The sequence below is a fragment of the Pleurodeles waltl genome, chromosome 1_2 (assembly GCF_031143425.1).
Source record: "Pleurodeles waltl isolate 20211129_DDA chromosome 1_2, aPleWal1.hap1.20221129, whole genome shotgun sequence".
NCBI classification, from domain to species: Eukaryota; Metazoa; Chordata; class Amphibia; order Caudata; family Salamandridae; genus Pleurodeles; species Pleurodeles waltl.
The window spans coordinates 670,928,439-670,953,359 of record NC_090437.1 but is presented as its reverse complement, the minus strand read 5'-3'; the positions used below and the strand labels follow the sequence as shown (position 1 = coordinate 670,953,359).

The 24,921-nt window shown below is 44.9% G+C and overlaps 1 protein-coding gene across 3 annotated transcripts in view; it reads left to right on the top strand.

The window, feature by feature from the left end:
• Positions 1–24,921, top strand: part of ZNF827 (zinc finger protein 827) — a 521,420-nt gene that overhangs the window by 441,361 nt on the left and 55,138 nt on the right. For 2 of the 3 annotated variants that reach the window (XM_069242613.1, XM_069242615.1), the window contains exons 9-10: positions 3,333–3,470; positions 22,197–22,368. In XM_069242613.1, coding sequence (XP_069098714.1) covers positions 3,333–3,470; positions 22,197–22,368 — 310 coding nt within the window. The remainder of the gene's footprint in view (positions 1–3,332; positions 3,471–22,196; positions 22,369–24,921) is intronic. The other variant, XM_069242614.1, reaches the window with a different exon arrangement.

The following is a 24,921-nucleotide window of genomic DNA, read 5'->3' as shown; positions in this document are numbered from 1 at the left end:
GTCAAGGACCATCTTCATAAGGCCTTTTAGCAGAACTTTTTTACACCATGTGCCAAGCAGCTTGAATGACTGACCAGAAAATCAACCACTTGACAACTCCATTTCACAACTTTATCATTTCGCCCCTACAGACTTTCTTTCAGTGGTAAATTGAGAAATGAAGCATCAGGTGACAAATGATCCTGAATGGCCCAATTATGCATTCTAATGCAAGTAGCGGAAGGGAATTTGTTGTCCATCTTGCTAAGGAGAAAAATACTATTTTTATGACAAAGGTATTGATTACTTCAAGCAAGTCTTTTTCATTCCGGAATAAAAACTGAATCTTTCAAGTGCGAAGAACCATTTCTGCAACTGGAGTGACCAAGGGCATTATTTCAAGCCCAGCAGTGAAAGTTTAATCTTTGGTGGTCATCCCCTAAACCAGCGACTTTCTGCCTTTGTAGTGACCAATTTGCACTTGAGAGAACGTTGGAATGCGAGAATGTCTAAATGCTAATGGTAGCTTTTGTCAGTATAATCTACCTCTACCACATGTTACTAGGTCAGCTGAGTTGAGCTCCAGAGCCTGGCTCAGCTAGCAGCTTGCATCTAGTTTAGTCATATTTTTAAAACGTTTCCTCTCATAACCAGCTTTCAAGCCTCTTTTATAAACGTTTATTCTAAAATCATAATCTTCCTTGTTACCCTAGATGGAATGGTGTATTTTTTTTAGGCTGCCTCTTTTTCTGTTCCACCTGTGCCTGGTCAACCTTAGAGCTTCCGCTGATAAAAAAATCAGTGTGGCAAATTGGTGGCTTGTGAGACTTGCTAACTAATCTTGACCTTCCAATCTATGGCTGCCTGCCCCATCCTATGCCACCTACCTCTGCACAGCTGACTAGTAGCACCCACCCATCTTATTAGCTCTGGATGGCCACTGATGTCTCCTCACCACTTTCTGATGCCCTAATCCTATGTTCACCTTCTTGCAGCTGTAGCTGACCCAGGCTGCAGTCTCTTTGTGCCTCTCCATTCCATTTTCTCTCAGAAGTCAAACTTGGAGCTAAATGTGGGGCCCGCAAGTGTGAGATCAGTGGAACAACTTATCAAGCCACTGCAGCTAGGCCACACGAATGCAATGGAAGCATGGAACTGCCTCACATAAGCATCACAGGCGAAGGCCTTGAGTCACCGCACCATCCTGCCAAACAGAAACTTCAGGACATACAGATCAGAAAGCAAGAACCCAAGGTGACATTGAGTCCATTAGGCCATCCTCCTGGGAAATGGAGAGCGACCAGGCAAAGCAGGAAGCTGAACTGTATGTCATACCTTGCCTACTGGGAACAAACAGAGCCACTGTGTTTGTTGTCCAGCCCATAAGTCTGTCACAAGTGCATGCTGACAACTCATTAACTGCAAGCCACCCTCCGACTACAAGCAGATCAGGGAAGCACCAAGAACACTACCCAAAGGTGGCCACATAGCGCATCAAGGCACCCTCTCAGTAAAGAACCTGCTAGAAAAGGGAAAATTAGAAGATAGGATGACATTTGGCAAGCAGACATGGCAGCTTCCCTCACAGGATGCTGAACTAGGTAGCATGTTAGCCATCCAAACATGTTGGGGATCGTTGCCCCAAGTGACACTGATTTGCAGAGGTAAAAGTGGAATGCAATGCCAAGCAAAACATAGAGTAGCCAGTCTAGTCACTCATTGTAGCTTCTGGCATGCTACGAACACGCTGCCCTGGACCTGCCCAAGTGAACATGGGCTTAGTGTAGCAGCGGTCCTAGCACCGACACATCTATCGTCGTGCTACCTGGGGTACCATCAGAAGTATTCCACCTGTGAAGGGGTCGCGACAACTCGTCTTGGAAGTCACGATAGCAACTCAAGGTAGCGGTGCACATGCCCGGATCGAGGACAGGGTTCTCTCGAAGCTCGAGGAAGCTGGAGGCCGCAGCAGTCTGCAGGCATGAGGCAACTGCTGGTGCTTTGGTCCTCAGTGGCACCTGCCATGCCCAGGTATAGCTCATAAGCAGGGAGAGTTGGGGCTCTGTGCGACTGCAGTTGATGTATGTGGAAAACAAAGACAGGTACAATAAAGCATCATATGAATGCAGGGTGAAAAAAAGACACACCTCAGACCGCGGGCAGTTTCCGGGTGGAGACTTAAGGGCTGTGAAGGGGAAGACTAGACCTCTGCTAATTTCAGTAAATAAAAACATTACGTTAAAAATTAGAAAAAAACTTAAGTTAAAAAGACATTATATTTGCAATCTAAAACTTGAAAAACATGGTTATAGTTTGCTACGCCACTCTACTCCCCCAATGATCATCACTGCTCCCTCTGCACAAGGACATTTCAGTATTTTTAATTGAAAGTGAGGCAAAAATACAAACATGTCTCCATCTTCTCGATACTCCTAGGTAAAATGGGAGGAATTCAGTCAGAAATTCACACTAAAGCTTTCAGAGAAGACCATTAATGCTGGTCACACGAGGCGGGCGGATGCTAAATGCAAGTAGTAAAGCATAGACCATGAAGAAAATCTGCCCGTGTCCTTACATTAGCTATACATGCGTAAGGCTGCCAGTTCAGTTTGACATGAGCTCCTCAAAATGAGAGGGGCAAATGATGCATCTAACAATCTTTAACCGATAAGAAAGGGTTATACTTGGAAACACAAAAATCTACACATAAAATTCATGGATTTGTGGGGTTTTGTGCAATTCCGCATTATTGATAGCGCAGTCCAGTGCTGGCAGTGTTCGCCATAGAAGTGTATAAAGGTAGTAGAAAGCGCAGCTGTGTTAATGGGAGCAAGTCGCGATTGGTCCAGGGTATCCTTGTGCGTTGGGATCACAGAACAACCCCCCCCCCCATCTCCCCCCATATCCCCTCGCCCACACGACACACACTTCTGCGCCCTCGCTACTAAAGACGCACTCCGCTAGTTTGCAAATCACCGGAGCCGCCCGCTGCTTCTTACGGCCCCACACGCCCCACAGGGCGTCTTAGGCAGTCGCGTTACCTCAAAGACACATCGCTTTGTTATACTGCCATACTGAGACATTTGTCCCCAATGACATTCCGTCGTAGTACCAGCCGCCCGCGTGCTTTGTGCCAGGAATTCAAATGGGTGTGCAGAAGAAGTTTCAGCTTAGGCTAGGGATATATTCACCTCGGCTTCAAAGCAGCTGCTATTTTAGCTCCAATCAAAGAGGTAACCAGGAGCCTTTGTGCGGGCAGAGATGCGCTCTTGTCGCAGGGCCTGTGCTAACAAGGATGCAAGCACCGATCTCTGTGAATATTCTTAAGTGGTTTGTTTGTTTGTTTGGCACAGATGCAGACTCCGTCGGGCTGGACGGCGGAGAGGAATTGTCTTCGTGGAAATACAATGAGCAGCTCTTTCCCTGTGAAGTGTGCGGCAAGGTGTTTGGCCGGCAGCAGACCCTCTCAAGACATCTTTCCCTGCACACAGGTAGTTAAATGAGACGTTTGCCGATTTCGTTGTCCAAATAGGCTATTGTTCGGTTTACATGGCAAGTGAATGACTTAAGCCAATAGGCCGTTCCGTTTTTTCACTAACCCCTATTAACAGAATAGCACACATACGAAGAGACATATTCACCATCCATGCTTTTTGACTCTTGAACCCCTTGACCAACAATGCCTGTGTAAGTAATCATGTAAAAACACATAAAAATTGTTTTCGATATACCAGATGTTATCAACGTTTTGTAATTCCGAAGTGATAAAAGAGAACGATTTTATTATTACGAAATATAATTTCACTCAGTGAGGCGTGACACAGTTGAAAGGCTGAGTTTCTCCTTCCGGGATTCAAACTCGTGTCAGCAGCTAAGGCTGAACTCAAAGAGCCATCTTGAGGTTCCCCATAGTGGCCGTTAACAAATGTCGCTCAATATGATACTCAGGGCCTACTTTTAGAGGACCTAGTGGCATACTCAGGGGCGGCCCCTCCGCTATGGCAGAAGAGTGTCACCTCAATGCTAATAAGCCAGCAGAAAAATAAAATGATAATACATTATTATCATTTTATGTTTCCACTGTCTAGGGTGGGTCTGGGCCAGCATCCTTCGTGTCAAGAAGGAGGCGGAGTAGTTAGGCCAAACTAGCATGCGCACTTAGAACTCTACACATGTTGAAAAACTGGATGGAAACCAAGTGCAGGCTCCTATTCCCTCCCTGAGCGGCATTTCAGCTCGCTCAGGCCAATCCTGGTGCCCCTCTCATGCTGTGTAGCATGAGAGAAGCATCTGGATTGGGTGAGGAGGGGAGCAAAGGAAAGGAAGCACAGAGGCGAGGCGGCCGGTAAGTAAATTTTTATTTTTTATTTTTTATTATTCCCTCCTCCCATGCTGCGCACTGCCACACCTGACCTGCCTGGTAAAAGCCGCCACTGGAGCGTCATTTTTTTTAACGCTCCGGTGGCGCAGCATGCCAAGCCATATTTACAAAGCCACGCAAAGCCACCTTGTGTGGCTTTTCATGGCCTTGGTAAATATGGACCCCTTTTACCCATAACATTGCGTGAAAGGGACATTCCATGGGTGTTGCTTGGGGTGTTCCCACGCAACCCCCATGGAGCCGGAAGAAATCTGGCCCATTCCCAGAATAAAAAATCTGTGAATATGTCAGATTTCTATGCCACCGCAGGGGTGGCACCAGATTGACGCAATGAGGAGAAATAACTTTATTTCTCTCCATTTGTCCCTTTCTATACGTGCTGCATTCTGCAGCACACATAGAAAGGGAAAACACCTCTTGTGGTTGTTTTGTGCAGGATTGTGTCCCTTCCTGTACAAAAACAATCATCCCGCAACACAGGCATCCTTGCACCATCGTGCAAATGTGCCTGCATTGGCGCTAGGTAGCAATCTGTGCACCAGCGCAGTGGGAGAGGACAGAAATGTGCCCTATATTTTGGATAGAGTGCATTTTTGCCCTTTCCCAGTGTCGCAGCAAGGTACTTGCTGCACTGCCCTGCGCCACGGGCCTTGTAAATGAGGCCCTCAATTCTCAATCAGGAGCCACTGGTAAAGCTGAGATGAGGTATTCTTACATATTCTATTTGTTCTATTTCCATTTAATAAAATCAAAATAGTGTAAATGCATCTAATTATTTCCCCAGTAACCTGGCACGATAAACCGGTACCCCAACACCTGCAAACTCACTGAGGCAGAAGTCACAACAGTAACCTGTATCCCCAGAAAAATGGCCAAATGAAGGCCTGCAAAAGGTTACTTACTCTCCAGGATCCCTTACAGAGTTGTTGGAGGCTTCAGAGCATGTGAACATCAAGGCCCTATGAAGAAGAGGATGGAACCTCAACTATACTACTGCTGCTTTGAAGGCAGTTGTGTTGTCAGTGCTGCATGACATGCACCATATTTCTGCTCACAGTCCTCCATAAACATTACAAGCATACTCGTAGCATCTAGTTCACACTGTATGGTTGGACCATTAGTCAGGACCTAACGCATAACACCCATCTCTTGCTACATGAATCACCCTATAGTTACACATTTATCTAGTTGAGCATGCAGGTCTGCCTATAATTGCTCTCGACAGTTAAACGAGTTTCACAATGCCATCTTAGTGTCAGCTGTTCAATATACCAATGCCAAATGACTTATTATGAAAGATGATATTGTTCAAAGTCTCTCAATATTTCAAAATAGATGGGTTCAATTTGTTCCAAAATCTGGCACATCTGATTATGGTGTAAAATGTTTACCAAGATCAGAAGTTCCTAAGTATGAAAAACTCACAAAAGTGGTAAAGCCCAATTTCACCACTATGTAATTTGCATTCATTGTTCTATGTGAACACTTATGGTAATAGCGAGCTACCACTACAAGAGAGTGTAGGATACAAAAGTGCCTAAAACCTATTATTGTTTTCAAATATGTATTTTTTCATGGATCGGACATTTTTAGAATCTCTATACGTCTATTGGAGGCAATATAAACTGATACCGATAAAGGTTAATTCAAGCTTTTAGAAGAGAGTCTTAAACAAATTCATCCACTTGAAACAAGCAGACAATTAATATTATTTATTGCAAGGGAGTGGCTAGCAAAGTATTCTAACGAAGGCTAACCATTCACCTACCTTCTAGCCCTATTTGGATTATCCCCCAGGTTGTCTGAAAGTGGTATGGGAAGATGTATCCATAACGATAAATATGGGCTTCTGTTGCAGTCACTCTCCTCTACCTAAGAACTTAGGGGGTCATTCCTACCCTGGAAGCACCGCCAACAGGCTGGCGGTGCTTCTGGGGCTATTCTGACCGCGGCGGTAAAGCCGTGGTCAGAAAAGGGAAGCCGGCGGTTTCCCGCCGGCTTCCCGCTGCCCCTGTGAATCCTCCACGGCGGCGCTGCAAGCAGCGCCGCCATGGGGATTCCGACCCCCTTCCCGCCAGCCTGGTTCTGGCGGTTTTTACCGCCAGAACCAGGCTGGCGGGAACGGGTGTCGTGGGGCCCCTGGGGGCCCCTGCAGTGCCCATGCCACTGGCATGGGCACTGCAGGGGCCCCCTAACAGGGCCCCACATTGATTTTCAGTGTCTGCTTGGCAGACACTGAAAATCGCGACGGGTGCAACTGCACCTGTCGCACACCAGCAACTCCGCCGGCTCGGCTTCCTCGTTGCTGGTGCTTTCCCGCTGGGCGGGCGGCCTTTTGGCGGTCGCCCGCCAGCCCATCGGGAAAGTCAGAATGACCGCCGCGGTCTTTTGACCGCGGTACGGTCTTCAGGCGGTTCCCGCCAGGCGGGCGGCGACCGCCGCCCGCCAAAGTAGGAATGACCGCCTTAATCTTTTATGGCATACAAAAGTGGTGAGTTATCGTAAGTGGGTGTGGTTATCTAAAAGTGAGTGTCTATATCCTAGTGTCACCTAACCGAAGAAACCGAGTGCGCTTGGGATTGCCTGTGTTGAATGATGAGTGAATGTGACCTATCAGTTTGGGTTAGACTACTTTTTAAGAGGGTTACATTGATTTGCATGTGGATGGTACTCTCGTGTTAAGGCTAGACCGTGCACTAAAGAAGATATTGCTACAGAGTTGCAATGGAATATATGAAAAGTTGCATTAATCCTCAGTTCAGAGTAGAGTTATGAAAATGTTTAAGCCATAAAAAGGAAAATGGTTACTTTAGCCCGTGATTGTAACGTAAGCACAGAGGACTTGAGCCCTGAATGCCTCCTACTTGTGTTTGTGGCGCCTATGGTATACCTACAGACCCTATTTGATTGCATATGTGTATTATCTGCGTGCCATTAACCACTAAAGGTGTGGGATAGTTGAAGTTGAGGGTGGAAATAGATCTGTGTTCCCTCAATTACCAGTACCGGTTGGGTAGAGGTTCGTGATGGAAAGAAAGAGATATGAGATGTGTGAAGAGTGTTTCTAGGATGGGTGGCTGTGTTAAATAAGGGGGGGAGTTCCTTTACGGACTAGGTGGTCTCACACACATAATAGTGTCTTGCTTCATCATTTGACCACCTAGCCCCACCCAAGTAAGATGATATTACTTGGGCGGACTCAACCTCTTTGTTAAAAGAACAAGAGGGAGTGCTGAAATTAATCTTACTGGATAAATATCAGGGATCCAGATAGGGTGAGAATAAAATTACCATACATGTCACCTATATCAATTAATTAAACTTTAATGGAGGTGCATGTTGGTAAGGTTAAAGACAGGGGAGAATAAGGCTCACTAGAGATTAATGTCTCTTAGAGTCTAAAAAAATATATATATGTATGACCAACATGTTTCTGCCCTCTCGGTGTGCTGGAAGGTCAGGGGCATTCGTCAGGGTCTAGGATCCCAGAGCACTACTACTAAGGGGTGTGCTCGTTAAGTGAAGTCTAAAGGCCTACCTGAACAGGTGGTTCATAATAAGGTAGGTCTGTAAGGTATAATAAATAAGCTGCAGGTTACGATAAGGTGAGAAAAGGGTGGCACACCACTGCACACAACACAGCAAAGTATGGTGGTAGCACACACGGTAATAGTGAATAAAAACACTCAAACACACATGCAGTGATGACTTACCCCGGAAATAGGGGCGAATGGCCTCTGGTCTGGGTAATGCCGGGGGTGGGGTTTAGTCACACTCTTGAGGGGAGAGAAGAGAAAGGGACCGGTGGGGGGCAATATAGAGAGGGCGGAAAGAGGAGAGACGGCAGGGATGATCAGGTCAAGGTAGGAGAGGTAAAGGGAGGAAAAAGAAAGTGGAAAAAAGAAAAAAAGAAAAAAGAGGAAAAAAGGAGAAAAGAAGAAACAAGGGAGAGACAGAGAAAGAAGAGCCCAGCAGAATAAAAAATAATATAAATAATGCTGGTGTCCGGTGGGGTTGCCACAGGACCAGGGTGAAGGAGGGGTACAAAATGCAGGAATAACCAGAATAAAAAACTTACCACTCCAAAGGGAATACCCGGTGAGAGTACCTACATGCCGGTGCCCGACCGCTCTGATGTCGAGTAAGGGGTGGGCCCGGAATTTAAGGTAGTTATGGTAGTGCAAAAACCAATGCATGCTGGGCCGACAGGTTCCGGCATACTTTAAACGTATTATGGCTGTCCCGAAGTCAAGGAGAGCCATTAAGTAGACGCGCTGAAATTAGAATGCGCGTCTGGAAAGCTGGAGTAATCCGGGTGTGGTCGCTCCGACCGCGTCCCAAGTCTGGGACGCGGCGGGGAGCATAGGAAAGACGCGCCGCGGGGTGTGCCGAGCACGTCCAAGGCTCCACGGGACTCTGGGAAACCGTGTCCTGTGGAGCGCATCAGCCACGTCCTGTAGTTAGGACGTGGTGGAGAGACGACGCGCCGCGTAATACGCAGCGCATGCTTAGGCTTCCCGGGAGATTGAGTCCCATGGGAACCTGGATACGGTGGCGCGGCGCATCAGGAAAGAAGGATATAAAAAGGGGGGGGGGCAGGACAAAACAAACGAGAGATGGAGAAAAGGAGGGAGGGGAAAAAAATGGGGAAGAAAAGGGAGAAGAAGGGAGGAAGAAGAGAAGAAAAAAGAGAAGAAGAGAAGAAAAATAGAGGAAAAAAGAAAAAAGAAAAACAGAAGAAAGGGGCAGAAAAATAAAAGGGAGAAGGGGAAAAGAAAAGGGGGGGGAAAGGAGGGGGGGAACAAAGAAAGGGGGGGAGGAATGAGTGAAGAGAAAGAAACCAGCAGGGGAATAGAAAGAAATTGACAATAGGAAGATGTCTGGAAAAAAGTTGTATCAAAAACGGGGACAGCCCGAGGTTGTCTGCTCAAAGAAAGGAATTTTTTACATGGGGGACTCAATAGCGGAAGGGATGGTAATCATGCTGAAAAAAAATATATAGTCTATATATAATGTGATAGAGTTTGGAAAAAGGGGTATGATATGGCCATTAGCCTAAGGCGGACCACTGGATGTTATCATTCAATCCAAAAGTATCGGTATGCAATCTCCATACCCATCTCTGTTCATACAATAATAGCTTTTGTTTTAAATTAGTCACTGTGGGTTTAAGTTGATCTAGTACCACCCATTTCATGTGGTCGGGATGGTGATTGTTGGTGACGTAATGCTCTGTCAGTCTTGTGGCATCTCTTTTGCAGCGAATGGTGCTTCTGTGTTCGCAGATGCGTGTGCCTACTCTTCTTGTTGTCATCCCGATGTATTTCAAACCACAGGGGCAAGTTATCATATAGACGACATTCTTGCTGTTGCAGTTGGTCATCTGTCTTAGTTCCCATGGTGTTTGTAGACCGAAATCCACTGTGAGGTTTTTCTTGGTGAATGCACACACGCTACAGTTGCCACATGGGAAGTGTCCTTTTGGGGGTGGTAGGTCCCACAATGTTCCTTGTCTGTTTCTAACAGGACTATCCCGTGGGTGGGTGTGGACGATCATATCACAAATGCTCTTGGCCTTTCTGTAGGCATTCATGGGTAACTGAAAAGGAAGACCACCAGAAGTAAGAATTTTCCAATCATCATTTATTATCTTTTTGATAATAATAGATGCTGGATTGAAAGTGGTCACACAAATTAGTGTGTCTTCCTTGCTGGTTCTCGTGGTGGGTTGTAGTAATGTTTCTCTGGGGCTGACGCAAGCACGTTTATCAGCTCTCCTCAAGAGATAATCCGGGTATCCTCTTGCTCGGAGTTTGTCAGTCAGCTGATGAGCATGTCTCTTATAGTCTGTGAGTTCTGTACAGTTCCGCCGAAGACGGAGAAACTGTCCCACTGGTAGGTTCTCTCCAAGGGAACGTGGGTGGAAACTTTGAAATTGTAGAAGGTTATTTCTATCTTTTGGTTTGTAATATACCTCCGTTACGAGGGAGCCATTCCTTTCAGTTATTAGAAGGTCAAGAAAAGAAATGGCCGGATCTCCCAAGGTGGCTGTAAATCTTAGAAAAGGGTCCAAGGCATTAAACCATATGACAAAGGTGGTAGCTTCCTCCTTCGTGCCTTTCCAGATAAGGAAGATGTCATTGATATATCTTTTCCATGTTTTGAAGTTGTTGAAGTAAGGATTGTCTTCTGTGAGTACCATTTCTTTTTCGAAATGGTCCACATATAAGCAAGCCAAACTCGGTGCGAATGTACTCCCCATTGAGGTACCCTGAATCTGTAAAAATACTTTTTTATCAAATTCGAAAAAATTCCTGGTCAGGGCCAAATGGGCTAGATCTAGGACGAATTCTGGTGGAATAATGGAATTCCAGTTGCTATTGTTCAGTAGATCACTGATCACTTCTAGAGTTGCCTCCTGTGGGATGTTAGTATACAGTGACTCCACATCCAGAGTCATTAGTTGTTCTTTGTCCTTGTCGAACTCGAAATTGCTTAGTAGTGAAAGGACATCTTTAGTGTCTTTTAGATAGGTAGGAATCTGTTTCACAAATGATTGGAGGAACCAGTCGCAAAATTGAGACAGTGGTTCCAATATGGAGCCAATCCCAGATACTATTGGTCTCCCTGGGGGTGGGTGTTTATTCTTATGGATCTTAGGTAAGATGTAGAAGTAGGGTATTTTTGGGTCGGTTTGGTTGAGGAAGGTTGCCTCATGTTTTGTAATCCAGCCATTGTCAAGACCTTTGTTGACTAGAAAGGTTATTTCTTCCTTAATGTCTGTTGTTGGATCTTTTGACAGTTTCCTATGGTGATGATTATTGTCTAATAAACGTAAGCATTCTTCATTGTACATGGTCGTAGGCATTATCACTATTGCCCCACCTTTGTCAGCTGGTTTAACTATAATTGAGGGGTCATTACTTAAGTCGTTGAGCGCTTTTAGTTCTTGGGTGCTGATGTTATGGAAGACCTCCCTCTGGTTCATTTGCAGGTCATCGATTTTCCTGCTCACCGATTTCTCGAAAGCCAGTACTTCGGGTGGCATTTGTTGAAGGCAGGAGTAAACTTGGATTTGGGGCGTAACCCTGTATTCTTTTCCTGTCCAACAATGGGTTAGGGGTTGTGGAGGAAGAAGGTTTTTAGCCTGATCTTACTGAAGAAATCAGCCAGTTCAATCCTTAGTTTAAAGATGTCATGTTTGGTAGTGGGAGCAAAGCCCAAACCCTTCTCTAATGCTTGAAGCTCACCCTCACTCAATATTTTAGTGCTTAGGTTGACAACAGTGGTCGATCTCTTATTTATGTTCTGCTTGTGCTGGGGGTCTCGCTGTCTACTGGCCTCTCCTTTAGATTCCAACTTACTCCCTTTTTCCTTCCCCTTCCTCGTCCAGGGCCTCTCCCAAAAAAAGGAACATTTGGGTAGGTCCAGGTCGCCGGTGGTTGGGGGTAGATCGGGGCTTGGAATTGGTTGGGTGGCCCATAGGGAAAGGGCCAGGTCCAGGGTGGCGTATTGAGTAGGGGGGGTGGCAGGGGGCCTGTGTACGGAGTGGGCCAATTATTCCGTGGGTTGCCGCTCCGGCCACGCCTCGGGCGTGAGGATTGTGTCCGACCATTGTCGGATTCGGAGCTGGAGTAGCCCCCAGAGGATGTGTCAGAGGGTAAAGAGGGCTGGGCTACAAAATCTTCCTTAGAGTAGGGGTGTACTTTTTCTGAAATTTCGCAATTTTGCGTTGAGTTAGGTAGTTTTTAAATTCACTGATTGTTTTATTCGTTTTGTCTAATTTCTTTTTAAAGGCAGTAGTTGTTAGTCCGGCCTTTAGATTGCTTTCAGCTGCTTTTATTTGTATCATTAAGGTCTCTGAAAGTCTGGAAGCAGTTTTTATGATTATGATCAACCAGTCACGTGTGCACTTCCAGGCTATTAATGACCAGTCCATCCTGAATTCCTTATCTCTCCACCACGTCCTAACTACAGGACGTGGCTGATGCGCTCCACGGGACTCGTTTCCCAGAGTCCTGTGGAGCCTTGGATGCGCTCCGCACACCCCGCGTGCGTCTTTCCTATGCGCCCCGCCGCGTCCCAGACTTGGGACGCAGTCGGAGTGACCACACCCGGATTACTCCAGCTTTCCAGATGCGCATTCTAATTTCAGCGCGTCTACTTAATGGCTCTCCTTAACTTCCGGGACAGCCATAATACGTTTAAAGTACGCCGGAACCTGTCGGCCCAGCATGCATTGGTTTTTGCACTACCATAACTACCTTAAATTCCGGGCCCACCCCTTACTCGACATCAGAGCGGTCGGGCACCGGCATGTAGGTACTCTCACCGGGTATTCCCTTTGGAGTGGTAAGTTTTTTATTCTGGTTATTCCTGCATTTTGTACCCCTCCTTCACCCTGGTCCTGTGGCAACCCCACCGGACACCAGCATTATTTATATTATTTTTTATTCTGCTGGGCTCTTCTTTCTCTGTCTCTCCCTTGTTTCTTCTTTTCTCCTCTTTTTTCTTTTTTTCTTTTTTCTCTCTTTTTTTTCCACTTTCTTTTCCTCCCCTTACCTCTCCTACCTTGACCTGATCATCCCTGCCGTCTCTCCTCTTTCCGCCCTCTCTATATTCCCCCCCCCCGCCGGTCCCTTTCTCTTCTCTCCGCTCAAGAGTGTGACTAGAAGGGAAAACCCCACCCCCGGTATTACCCAGACCAGAGGCCATTCGCCCCTATTTCCGGGGTAAGTCATCACTGCATGTGTGTTTGAGTGTTTTTATTCACTATTACAGTGTGTGCTACCACCATACTTTGCTGTGTTGTGTGCAGTGGTGTGCCACCCTTTTCTCATCTTATCGTAACCTGCAGCTTATTTATTATACCTTACAGACCGACCTTATTATGAACCACCTGTTCAGGTAGGCCTTTAGACTTCACTTAACAAGCACACCCATTAGTAGTAGTGCTCTGGGATCCTAGACCCTGATGAATGCCCCTGACCATCCAGCACACCGAGAGGGCAGAAACATGTTGGTCATACATATATATATTTTTTTAAACTCTAAGAGACATTAATCTCTAGTGAGCCTTATTCTCCCCCGTTTTTAACCTTACCAACATGCACCTCCATTAAAGTTTAATTAATTGATATAGGTGACATGTATGGTAATTTTATTCTCACCCTATCTGGATCCCTGATATTTATCCAGTAAGATTAATTTCAGCACTCCCTCTTGTTCTTTTAACAAAGAGGTTGAGTCCGCCCAAGTAGTATCATCTTACTTGGGTGGGGCTAGGTGGTCAAATGATGAAGCAAGACACTATTATGTGTGTGAGACCACCTAGTCCGTAAAGGAACTCCCCCCCTTATTTAACACAGCCACCCGTCCTAAAGACACTCTTCACACATCTCATATCTCTTTCTTTCCATCACGAACCTCTACCCAACCGGTACTGGTAATTGAGGGAACACAGGTCTATTTCCACCCTTAACTTCAACTATCCCACACCTTTAGTGGTTAATGGATATACAGATTTCTCTTGGGAGCTTGTGTGGGATAGCTCCACTCCCATTACTCTCTCTTTGTGTTTTATATATATATATATATTATCTGTGTGCACCTGGTCGTCTTCAGACATGCAGGTGCCATTCTAAAGTTGTTAGTTCAGTCCTGTCAAGATAGCCGTAATATTGCCTTGTCTCCGAGCCTGGTCTGAAAACTGCACAAAGTGTTGCAGATCTTGTCCTACCTATTTAATAGACGTATCTTCCTAGAGGAAGGGTGTTTCTATCTCCTCATTAATAGCTAATACATTGGCCCTAAGTTGTGACCCTGGAGTCACACAGAAGCGATCTGATGACAGAGAAGTGGTTGTAGTGCGGTATCATGCTACTGGCACCTAGCTCTAGATGTAGGTGTCAACCACGGAAAACATAGGTGTTCTGATGCATTGATTGAAAAGAATCAGAAAGTGATGGTTAGCCATTTAAACATCGAAAACTGGTTGGGAAATCAGAGGTATAATTGCTAAGCACAGGGTTATGAGGGAAGTGTAGTTTGGTGCTTAATTTTGCTTAAATCCTGGACATTTAAGCCAATAGATCTTTTTGTGTAGTGCAGAGGTAACTTTGAAATTAATTCATCCATACACTTGTACACATACTTTCTAGACACCTAGTTTCAAGTACTTTCTAGACACCTCGTTTTGAACCCTTAGCAATCTGTCAATGGGTTTATTTCAGGGACTGGTGAAGGCAATGTTAGTGCCTAAGGCCTGATTGCAAGTTTGCCATTTTGAAGGTGCTATTTATCGCACCCAATAAAATCTGATACCACGAGATTCAGAATTTATTGGTCTTGATAAATAGTACATATAAGGATTTGTGCATAATAATGAGAATGTTGGTGTTTACTGCATGTATCAGTAAATACTGCATAGCATTCTCCTGTTAAAGTTTGGCAGGTTTGACCTAATGAAGGGTGAGGTATTTAATGCACACAGTAATTACCAGGTGCAGAAAATACCACCCAACTTTGAACTCTGACCTTTGCAAAATCAGGGGATTCTGCGACCTGAAAAGGGGCATAAGTATGCAATCACTAGGGCTCTTGCCACCTCTACCACATGGCATGTTCACGGGAGAGGGGGGGGATTCACCAGAGTAGGGACAGCAGCATGTTGATGCCTCTGACCACCGATTTGACTTGGGGTCAGAAAGGGAGCTCAAAATCGAACACTGGTTCCAAGTTATTAAATCATGTGTGCTGTATTTTGGTGCTCGAAGGTCATTTGAAGGTGGCTGAATTGGGTTATGTTCCAACCAAAATCAGGATCTCGATTTTGCACACATTAACAATTGGAAATTCTCTTTCTTCTTATGTCTGTCTTTCAGTTGGAAGTGGATCTGGATAACATTTGGAAGTTCACCTTATACAGCTTCACAGGCTGTGTCTAAGGAGGCAGACAGATGTTTATGAGCAGGCAGGATAGTAATTCAGCAGGTAGAATAGAAATTCTCCAAAATATTCTACATTTCACCTTGCAGAAAACCTGCTAGGTGAATTTAGAAAGGAAGACCTCATCCATTCTGGAGTGGTGCTATTGACTCTTGAGTTATTTGTTGAATGTGCTTACCAGTGTGTCATGGTCCCTTGTGTAACAGGTGACTGAGAGGTCAAGAAGTAAAAAGGCTGACCTCTAGCCATCTTCCAAGGATATCAACCATTTTTCTTGATATTTAAAGCTGCACAGTGCGCCGCTTCCATTGGCTCGGTTCACGCAATACAAGTACAACATATATACATACTGACTTGTTTCAAATCTCCTCAAGGGCTTGAATTTGTGCATGCCTTGGTTTAGTTCAGCTTAATCTTGGTGGGATACAGTTAACTGAAAATTCACCAGTGGCTAGAGTGTACCTTTGTGTCACCCAATGATTTTTTCAGCATGGGCATGTTGATCATGCTTTTCATGAGCACTTATGACGAACCAAAAAACCCTTTATCTGCCTTGTCTCCTTCATGGAACATTTTGTGCCAATCCATCAAGTGGGGGCCACAAAAAAGAAGTTTCCAAAAGTGTGATTTTCCATATTAATTTACATAGAAAACCTTGCTCTCCAATACAGAAAAAATGCTGAAAGGAATTACACCACATTAGACAAAAAATTAGAATTTTACTCAGAACTCGTGCTTTTTGTGAACTGATGTAAATCTGTTCAGCTGTTTTCGAGAAATTAGTGTTTAATGAGGGGCTCGGTTTGACCCACAAAAAAGTTAGGAATATCTGCATAGCTGGTCCCATGGTAACGACTTTTTTTATAAAAAAAAAAAATCAAGTTCTGATTGATTGACTGAGCTTTTTCTCCAGTCAGCCATTTCGATCCTGCAGGGCTGCCAAAACAAACTGGTTCGCCGCAACATAGAAGAAAATGTTATGGATACCATTGCAGGTCTTGGGGTCCCAGAGTCCTACATTTTTAGAAAAAAGGCCACAAAAGGGCAGCATGGTGAGCTGACCCTCACCCCCAGTCCTATAAGAAACCTCACCCCCCAAGTATTTAAATGTAAAATATTTTTTCTGATTTAGACGGCAGTGCTGCAATCTCGCAGCGGGACTCAGCACAATGAACATGCATTTCTGCAGGAATAGCACAGTATTGAACATAGGGGCACATTTGCAAGAGGCTTGTGCTGCCAGAGCATCACTGTTTTTGATGCTCCAGTGGCACAAGCCTTTCAGCCATATGTGTGAGACCATGTAGAGCCACTTTCCATGGCCTTTCATAGCCTCGTAGATATAGAGAAATACAAGGCAGCGCAAGTTGCTGCATTGTCTTACTCTGCACCAGGGGGTGTTCAATGGGCGTTGCAGTGCGTTTTCCCATGCAACACCCATGGATGTTAACGCTGCCCCAGATTTACATGAGCTCCATTTTCTTTTTCTTGTGCAGGAAGGTGCCCCTCCTTGCACAAAAACTATCCTTCATGGAACCATCCTTCATGTACCATGATGCAAGGGTGCCTGCATTGGCACTAGGCAGCCAGTTGTGCACCTGCAATGGGGGAAAGGACAGGAATGCACCCTACTTCATAAATACAGTGCATTCCTTCCCTTTCACATTGGCGTAGGGCAGCACCGCAAGAAGACTTTTGGCACTGCCCTACGCAAATCCCTTGTAAATATACCCCATCATTTTTTTATAAAATGCCATGAAGAGCTGAATTTGGCTTCTCCCATGGGGTTGCGCGAAGGGCCTTGCCTGTGGGTCCTATGATCAACCACCGCTGCTCAGGGACAAAGGGTTGGACAGGGTGCCCGTAGTCGTTATAGTGCAGCATACCCTATGTTCATCTCCTGCTGCTCACAGCTGAACATAGTTTAATATTTAAACACATACATGACAAACAGAATTAAAGGTGGTTTTAAGAAGTGTTTTAGGGGTTGGTTTAAAACATATTTTTTCTTTCCAGAGCTTTTCAATTTTCTGCTCTGAAGTTGGTGTGCAGCCATGAGCTTATCTGAAACTTCAGCACTCTTATTTCGCACAGAGTTCACCTTACAGCACTTGGAGGGTGTGCATGTGTGTGGTGTTTGCGTGTATTTGTGCCTGAATGGGTGTTTGCATGTATGTGTGCCTGAATGGGTGTTCGTAAGTGCATGTCTGTGTGCGTGGGGGGCGTGTGTGTGAGCATGTGTGTGGATGAAGGCGGGTGTGCATGTGTGTGGATGAAGGGGGTGCGTGGATGAAGGAGGGTTGTGTGGATGAGTGTGGATGAAGGGTGTGTGTGGATGAGTGTGGATAAAGGGGGTGTGTGCATGAGTGTAAATATTGAGGGAGGGTGTGTGCATGTTTGATAACGAGTGGGGGTCTGGGGTGTGTGTACATGTGTGTGTGTATGTGCCGGCAACAGGAGTGCGGACGTCTGTCGCTGGGTGCATGACTGTCAGGCTTTTCGTGGCAGGGCGACTGCCGTGAAAAGCCTGGCAGTATGCTGCCTCGTAATGCGCCTGGTGGCCTGAGGCCTGCCGCCAGCCCGGAGGAGTTCACCGCTGGCCACGTCGGTGCGACCGCACCAGTGGACCAGGCGGCGTTGTGGCGGTTGGCTGCAGCCAAATCCCACAACTCATGATGCGGCGGTAAGACCGCTAGCCTCGTAATGAGGGCCTGAGTGTTGCAAAAAAAAAAGATGTTTCCATTTGGTAATGCAAATGCACATAGGAGTGCTGTCCTTTGCAAGCCACTGTTCTTGCATTTGCTGTCAATTACAGGGAGGCTCATGTAGCAAACTGCCTAGTTAATATTGATTAGGCAGGTGGTTTTGCAGTTTCCTGTGAATGGGAAATATGTGATTCAACCATTTTGAACATAGGTTGCACCACAGACTGTTTGCAAACCCCAATTGCTCTGCAATGTGCTTATACTGGTTCGCAAAGAGGTACTAGTATATTAAGGTTTATGGGCCAGATGTAGGTAGAAAGCAAATTGCGAGTTGCAAATTGCGAGTCCTTCCGACTCGCAATTTGCAACTCGCAATTTGCTATGCAGAAAGGTGTCTCAGACACCTTCTGCGACTCGCTATGGGGTCGCAAAGACCCACCTGATTAATATTCATGAGGTGGGTCGCAGTTTGCGACCCCATAGCGAATCTAGGCACTCACGGGGATGGTGGCCTGCTGGAGACAGCAGACCACCATGTCCGTGACTGCTTTTCAATAAAGCAGTTTTTTTTCTCTATCTGCAGCCCGTTTTCCTTAAAGGAAAACGAGCTGCACATAGAAAAAATTACCGAAACCTTTTGTTTCGGGTTTTTTCAGAGTAGCCAGCTCTGAAAAAATAATTTTGTGATCATTCATAAAGGGGAAGGGGTCCCATGGGGTCCCGTTTGCGAATTAGTTACCATCCACTTCAAGTGGATGGTAACTGCGAGTTGATTTGCGACCGCTTTTGCGGTCGCAAATCAACTTACATCGCGGTGCGAGTCGCAAATAGGAAGGGAACACCCCTTCCTATTTGCGAGTCGGAAACACATTTTGCGAGTCGGTTCCGACTCGCAAAATGTGTTTCTGCATCGCGTGCGGGCATTAGCGCCTCGCAAACGGCGTTTTTCGCCGTTTGCGAGGCGCTAATGCCTTGCTACATCTGGCCCTATGTTCTTTGTGGTTTGCTGCGAGGTTGGTTAATGGAATAAGATTTGTACAAATAACCCTAGTATTTAGACCACTCCATTGATTACCTATACATGTAATGCTACCTTCATTTCATCATCTAGTGGCCTTGTTGATAACATGTTAATCTTGCCACGGTCCAGAGGCCTAAGAAATAAGGATAATTTGCAATTGCAAATATCTGGGCTTTGGAATCAAAGATCATGTCCCAGTTTTCTGTTTCCGATCTGAAATGCATTTCCAAGTTGTTGGACTTAGCCCTTTCTGCGGGGTCATCACTAGTCTTTTTGCCTTCACCCTCCTGTTCTGTGAAGTGTTTTTGTTGGCTTTCAGTACTTTACCACTGTTAAAGTGCTTGTGCTCTCCCCTTTAAACATGGTGAAATTGGCTTACACCCAAATGGCACCTTTAATTTACTTGCAAGTGCCTTGTAAAGGAGTACTATATTTTCCAAGGGCCTGTAAATTAAATGCTACTATTGGGCCTACAGCATTGATTGTGCCACCCACTTAAGTAGCCCTTTTAAACATGTTTCAGGCCTGCCATTGAAGCTTGTGCATGCAGTTTTAAACTGCCATTTCGACCTGGCAAAATAAATATTTTACCAGGCCTAAACCTTCCTTTGTAATACATATAAGCACACCTAGGATAGGCCCTAAACAGCAAAGAGGTGTAGGGTAAAGTGTATTTAAAAAGTGGACGTGTTTGTTTAAGTTTTACATATCCTGGTAGTGAAAAACTCTTAAATTCGTTTTTCACTACTGCAAGGACCACCTCTCCCATAGCATAATATTGCATTGCCGTATTACATTTTTGGGTTACCCTTTTACATTCAATTTAATTGTAAGGTTGGATTTAGGTCACAGTTCTGAAAATAGAATTTTTAGAAAGTTGGCATTTTCTTGTCCCAACCATTTTGTGCCTGTATCCTGTATCCAGGGTCACATGACTAGGTGTAGCTGGCAGTTTCTCTTTGTGTATTACTCCTAGACAGTGAAACAAGGGGGAAATGGATGTTGGGAGGATGGACCATCTCTGACATGATAGGGTTGCAAAACTGTCACTTACCACACTTGCGCAACACAAAGATTGCCTCAGCATGATTACAAAGGGTTTCACACTAGCCTTTTGTGTCCCCAAACAAGCTGGGGCCAGGGCAGGGAGGCAGGAGAGTCCTAACACCTCTCTTACTTCAAAGCTGGCACAAAGTATAAATATTGGGCCCGCAGACCCAACTCTTCACAACCCATCTGGGCCTGTGGTTGACTCAGAAGAAGTACTGCTGCTGTGCTGCAAGAATAACTGCTTCTCTGCTGCCCTGCTACTCTGCTGCCTTGCTTCCTGAGTGGAAGGACTGAACCTTCATCTTGAACGCAGGACCACAAATATGACTCCAGGAGCTAAATAGCTGGCCACTTGATCAGAGCTTCAGGGGCAGAAAAGGCTCCAACTACTTTGAACTCTGAACCTTGATGTTGTCGGCTGTGAGTCCTACCCACCCAAATGGTGCCCCTCCCATCCTGAATCCTTGAAAGTGGGGATAGAGGAGTCTTGCCAGCCCAACCATGGTCTATGCAAATCTATTGCAAGGCGTGCAAAGCCTCATCTCACAGCTACATGCTTCATCGGATCTGACACTGAGTGACGCAAAGCTCTGGAAAGCCTCGTCGACCAGCTGCCACCCTCAATGGAATCAACATCAAGTGAGGCAAAGCCCTGCAAAGCCTCGCTGCCCAGATGCCAGCTTCATCGGGACCGACGTAACTTGATGCACAGCCTTCATCTGAAGCCTTCATTGGAACTTACGCAGTGTGATACAACTCGATGCAGGACCTCGCAACACCTCACAGACTGCGCACCAAGATTTAAAGTACATTGTTCAGGGTTAACTTTGTCCCTGTATCAGGCCCGAGTTCTATTGCGGTCAGCCTGAACTTGTGACTTAGTCCCGGTCCAGCACAACCACAAACCTATTGTTGGCACTTTGTGCTTTTAGGCAACGTTTTCACTTAAATCTTTAAAACTGCACGTCTCTGGTTCTACTGATTTTGACTTTTGTCATTTTACACTCAAATAATTTAAAAAAAATTATTCTATTTTTCTAAATTGTTTGGGATTTTTCTTGTGTTGTGTTTTTATTTTATTACTGTTCGCAGTGCTGCATAAATACTTTACACATTTCCTCTCAGTTAAGCCTGCTTGTTTTTGAGCCAAAATACCAGCAGAGGATTGAGAAGAGGCTGATTTGGGGTTTGCTTGTGTTTCTCTGTGACAAGAATTATGGTTGCTACCACATTCTACGGTTACAGTAGTGGCAGTATGGAAAAAGGCTTGTTGTCTGTTTGGATGGCAAGGAAAGTTGAAGCTGGAGACCTCTGTGTGGGACTCCAATCTCCTGAATGGACTATGAAAAGTTGAGGGGTGTAGAAAATGGGACTTAATGGGCATCTCCAAGCTAGGGGCTATCTGGAAAAAAGGGACGGTCGTGTCATTCGCAGATTTGCAGACAGAATATAAACTGTTGGGTAGCCAGGTCTTACAATACCACCAGATAAGGCACATCCTGAATAAGTGTGGGGTCCTCCGAGACAATCTAGAAGACGAGTCCCACTGGAATACATACTGGTGTCCCAAAACGATTCCACTTTAATAAATAATAGTCTTTCGCCAATTGACCATCTCAGGGAAAATGGAAGAGGGACCTGGACAGACATGAGGACGCTTGTCCACAAGCCCTCTGTGTTGCGAGGGATTGTTTTGTTGTTAGCTATTGTTTTGCTTTGCATGAAACACAATAAGAAAGAATTATGGTTGCTGCTTGAGTAGGGTTAACCCCCACCCCATATAGTAACCCAATCTCTTACACTACTGTTATTGTGCATACGTATTTCCATTTCGTTAGCAGTCACAAACCTACTCATGCATACACTTTTTCAAGTTATATTTGGACCTAGCCTTTTAAACTGAACTGCAGTTTATATTAGTTATAATTGTTCTTTAATCCCATTAACATTGGCTCTGTTTTATCCTCTTCTGTTGATTTGATTATTCTTATATAAAGATGATGTTCTTTTGTGCCCTGTTCCCTCTTCAAAAAAAGTGATAATAAATAGATAATAAATAAGGAAATAAAAAAATAAATAAGTAGGAGAATAAAGAGATACCTCTTTCTTGCAGAAGAGAGAAAATACAAATGCCATTTGTGCCCATATGCTGCCAAGTGCCGTGCAAACCTGAATCAGCACCTGACCGTCCATTCTGTAAAGCTAGTGAGTACCGACACAGAGGACATTGTCAGCGCTGTCATTTCGGAAGCAGGAGATGGGAAGAGGCACCCTTACTTCTACAGGTAAGGAGCTACTGCTGAGGAAATTTGACTATCACAGACCTTAATTTTTGATCAGGGAAATGAAAATCGGATGGGTTTGTTTTCCTTACTCGTAAATTAAAAATAGTAGCAAAGTGGCATGCTAACTGTGATAGTAAAATGACAGCTCTGTATACTTCACAGTGTTTGATATGTGATTTTCCAACAGTACACTTCATAGTGACAAATAACTGTCATGAGTTCTGAAGCTGAGTCATGAGCTGAAGGGCAATACAACTTTTCAAATGTGAGTTTAGATCGAGCTATGCACAGACTTCCCTGAACAGATTTCGTAGTCATGTAGAGAGGGATCAGTGAAATACTGCACCCTTCTGTCTAGTTTGTGTTGTCTTGCCTCATATTATCTAGGTTCTGTGTTGAAATGCTGTTTAGATTTTTATCAGATTGTTTTTAGGTCGAGCGTGCAAGCGCTCTGACATGTTGTAATCTATCTGTAGGCTTTTAACCACGCCCACCGCATGCCCATCACTATCACTCGTTCATGTGCTTGCCTTTCAAAAATCCTTTGTTATCGTTGGTAAATGCTTTACATTTGTCGCTCCATGGGGCAGTTTTGTTACGGCCTTTGATTGATCCTGTTACATGGATAATTGCACTTTTGTCGATGCGTTTGACTGAGAATGAACTTCTTTTTCCTTTTGCGTCTCTCCCTGTGCTCGTGCTCATGGCGGCCTTGTCACTTTGAATCACCTGCTTCTGTTAACTGTTTTACTTTTCATTTTCAATTTATGTGGCAAGAAAAGTCCAGTTAGGGACCGACAATGCTAATAACTAACTAAAGCAAACGTGAGACCCATTGCATTGCAAATGCTTTTTTTACTTTCTGTGACCGATTGGAGCTGAAAGAAAGCAATATTAACGATGGTCCTGTGCTAAAAAACTGTTTAGATTTTTATCAGAATTTTTTTTTCTTTTACTTTAGTTTTTTCTTTTACTTCCTGTGACTGATATGAGCTGGAAAAAAAAGATATTGAAGATAGGAACGTGTGACCCTCAGTGCTTAATTTGGAAAAAAATATGTTTGTGTGCTCATATATATTCTACGAGGAGACCACAACTGAAGATTGCGTATATTGGGATTGCCCAAAACCAAGGCTGCCTAGTTTTGACCTCCTTCATACCTCTTTTCTGTGACACTACCCACTTCCTGTCAGTTTTTTACACTCTTGCAGGTTCCTTTTCTTCCCCATTTTCCCCATTTGTGCCCTTTTCCTATTGTTCTCTTTTTCTCTCCCTTCTCCCTTTTCTTCCTTTTTTCTCTTTTGCTCTGGGTCAAAGTATGATGAAGAGAAATAAGTACTGTCTTCAACAATGAATGTGGGTGCCTGTCAGAAATGGGGCTATTAACTTGAATTGGGAGGGCACCCCTGCCAACTCAATAAACTGACTCTGGCTAGGGTAAAACACAGAACCAAGTTCAAGCAGTAGCAACAGCCTTCAAGTGAAGAACACAACACAATACAATTGCTTTTGAAAAATAGAGAGTCGTTTAATGAACTACAATACGCAAAAATCATTAAAATGTGTTAGAGAACCTGAAATATCAATTTTTAAAGGTGTAAGGCGTAAGCACCTAGAAAAAGTAAAGCACTTTGGTAAAACAACAGTTTGTGATGGACTGGGACCTAGGCATAAGCCAACTGCGATGATCCGGAGGTCGGATATATCAATCAAGTTGTCCCAGTCAAAGGGTTTTATCTTAAAAAAAACTCAGTGCCTGATTTAGATCTTGGCGGTCTTACCGCCAATATGTAGTGGCGGCAGACCCACATCAAGTCAGCGGTGTTCCGCCTGCCATATTTAGATCTTTTGCAGCTGAGCTGAAGACTGCCACAAAGTAGTGCTCTTCCTAGCCGTCAGGATAATGGCTCTGGCCATAGAATAGAGGTAAGTCACATAGAGACACTGTACCTTAGCCATAGGTGTCCCCCTGCACTACACACTACGTTACATACACACCTATATTGATTACCATTCCACCACAACACAACACAAACATGTGGGAAACACACATTGCCATACATCGATGACACAACACACACACAATGTTGACACTGCGCCTACCCACGACACAACCACAGCAATCAACACATCTACATGCTCAAATATACAAAGACACTCACACACAAGAACATCTCTACACATCACAACAACGGCCACCACACACAAACAACACTCACCTGAATGTTGCACATAGCAACACAACATTGAACCCACATGCAAGTGGCACACATACAGACACAACCACATCACCCACTCCATCTCCCTCCACCTCAACCAACCAATCGATTTGCTCACACAAATAGACGTACTGACTCACATACACAACTGGTAGCACATCAACACAGGTACAGGTCCCCTTGCAATATGCACACATGGACATAGTTGACGGGTGTGACTGTAATGTCACTGTGGTGCAAGCATTCATTTGGCAATGAATACTGACACCGCAATGACAGTTGGGTATGTGTGCAATATGTGTCATGTAGCAGTGTGTCCCCCTCCATGTACCAC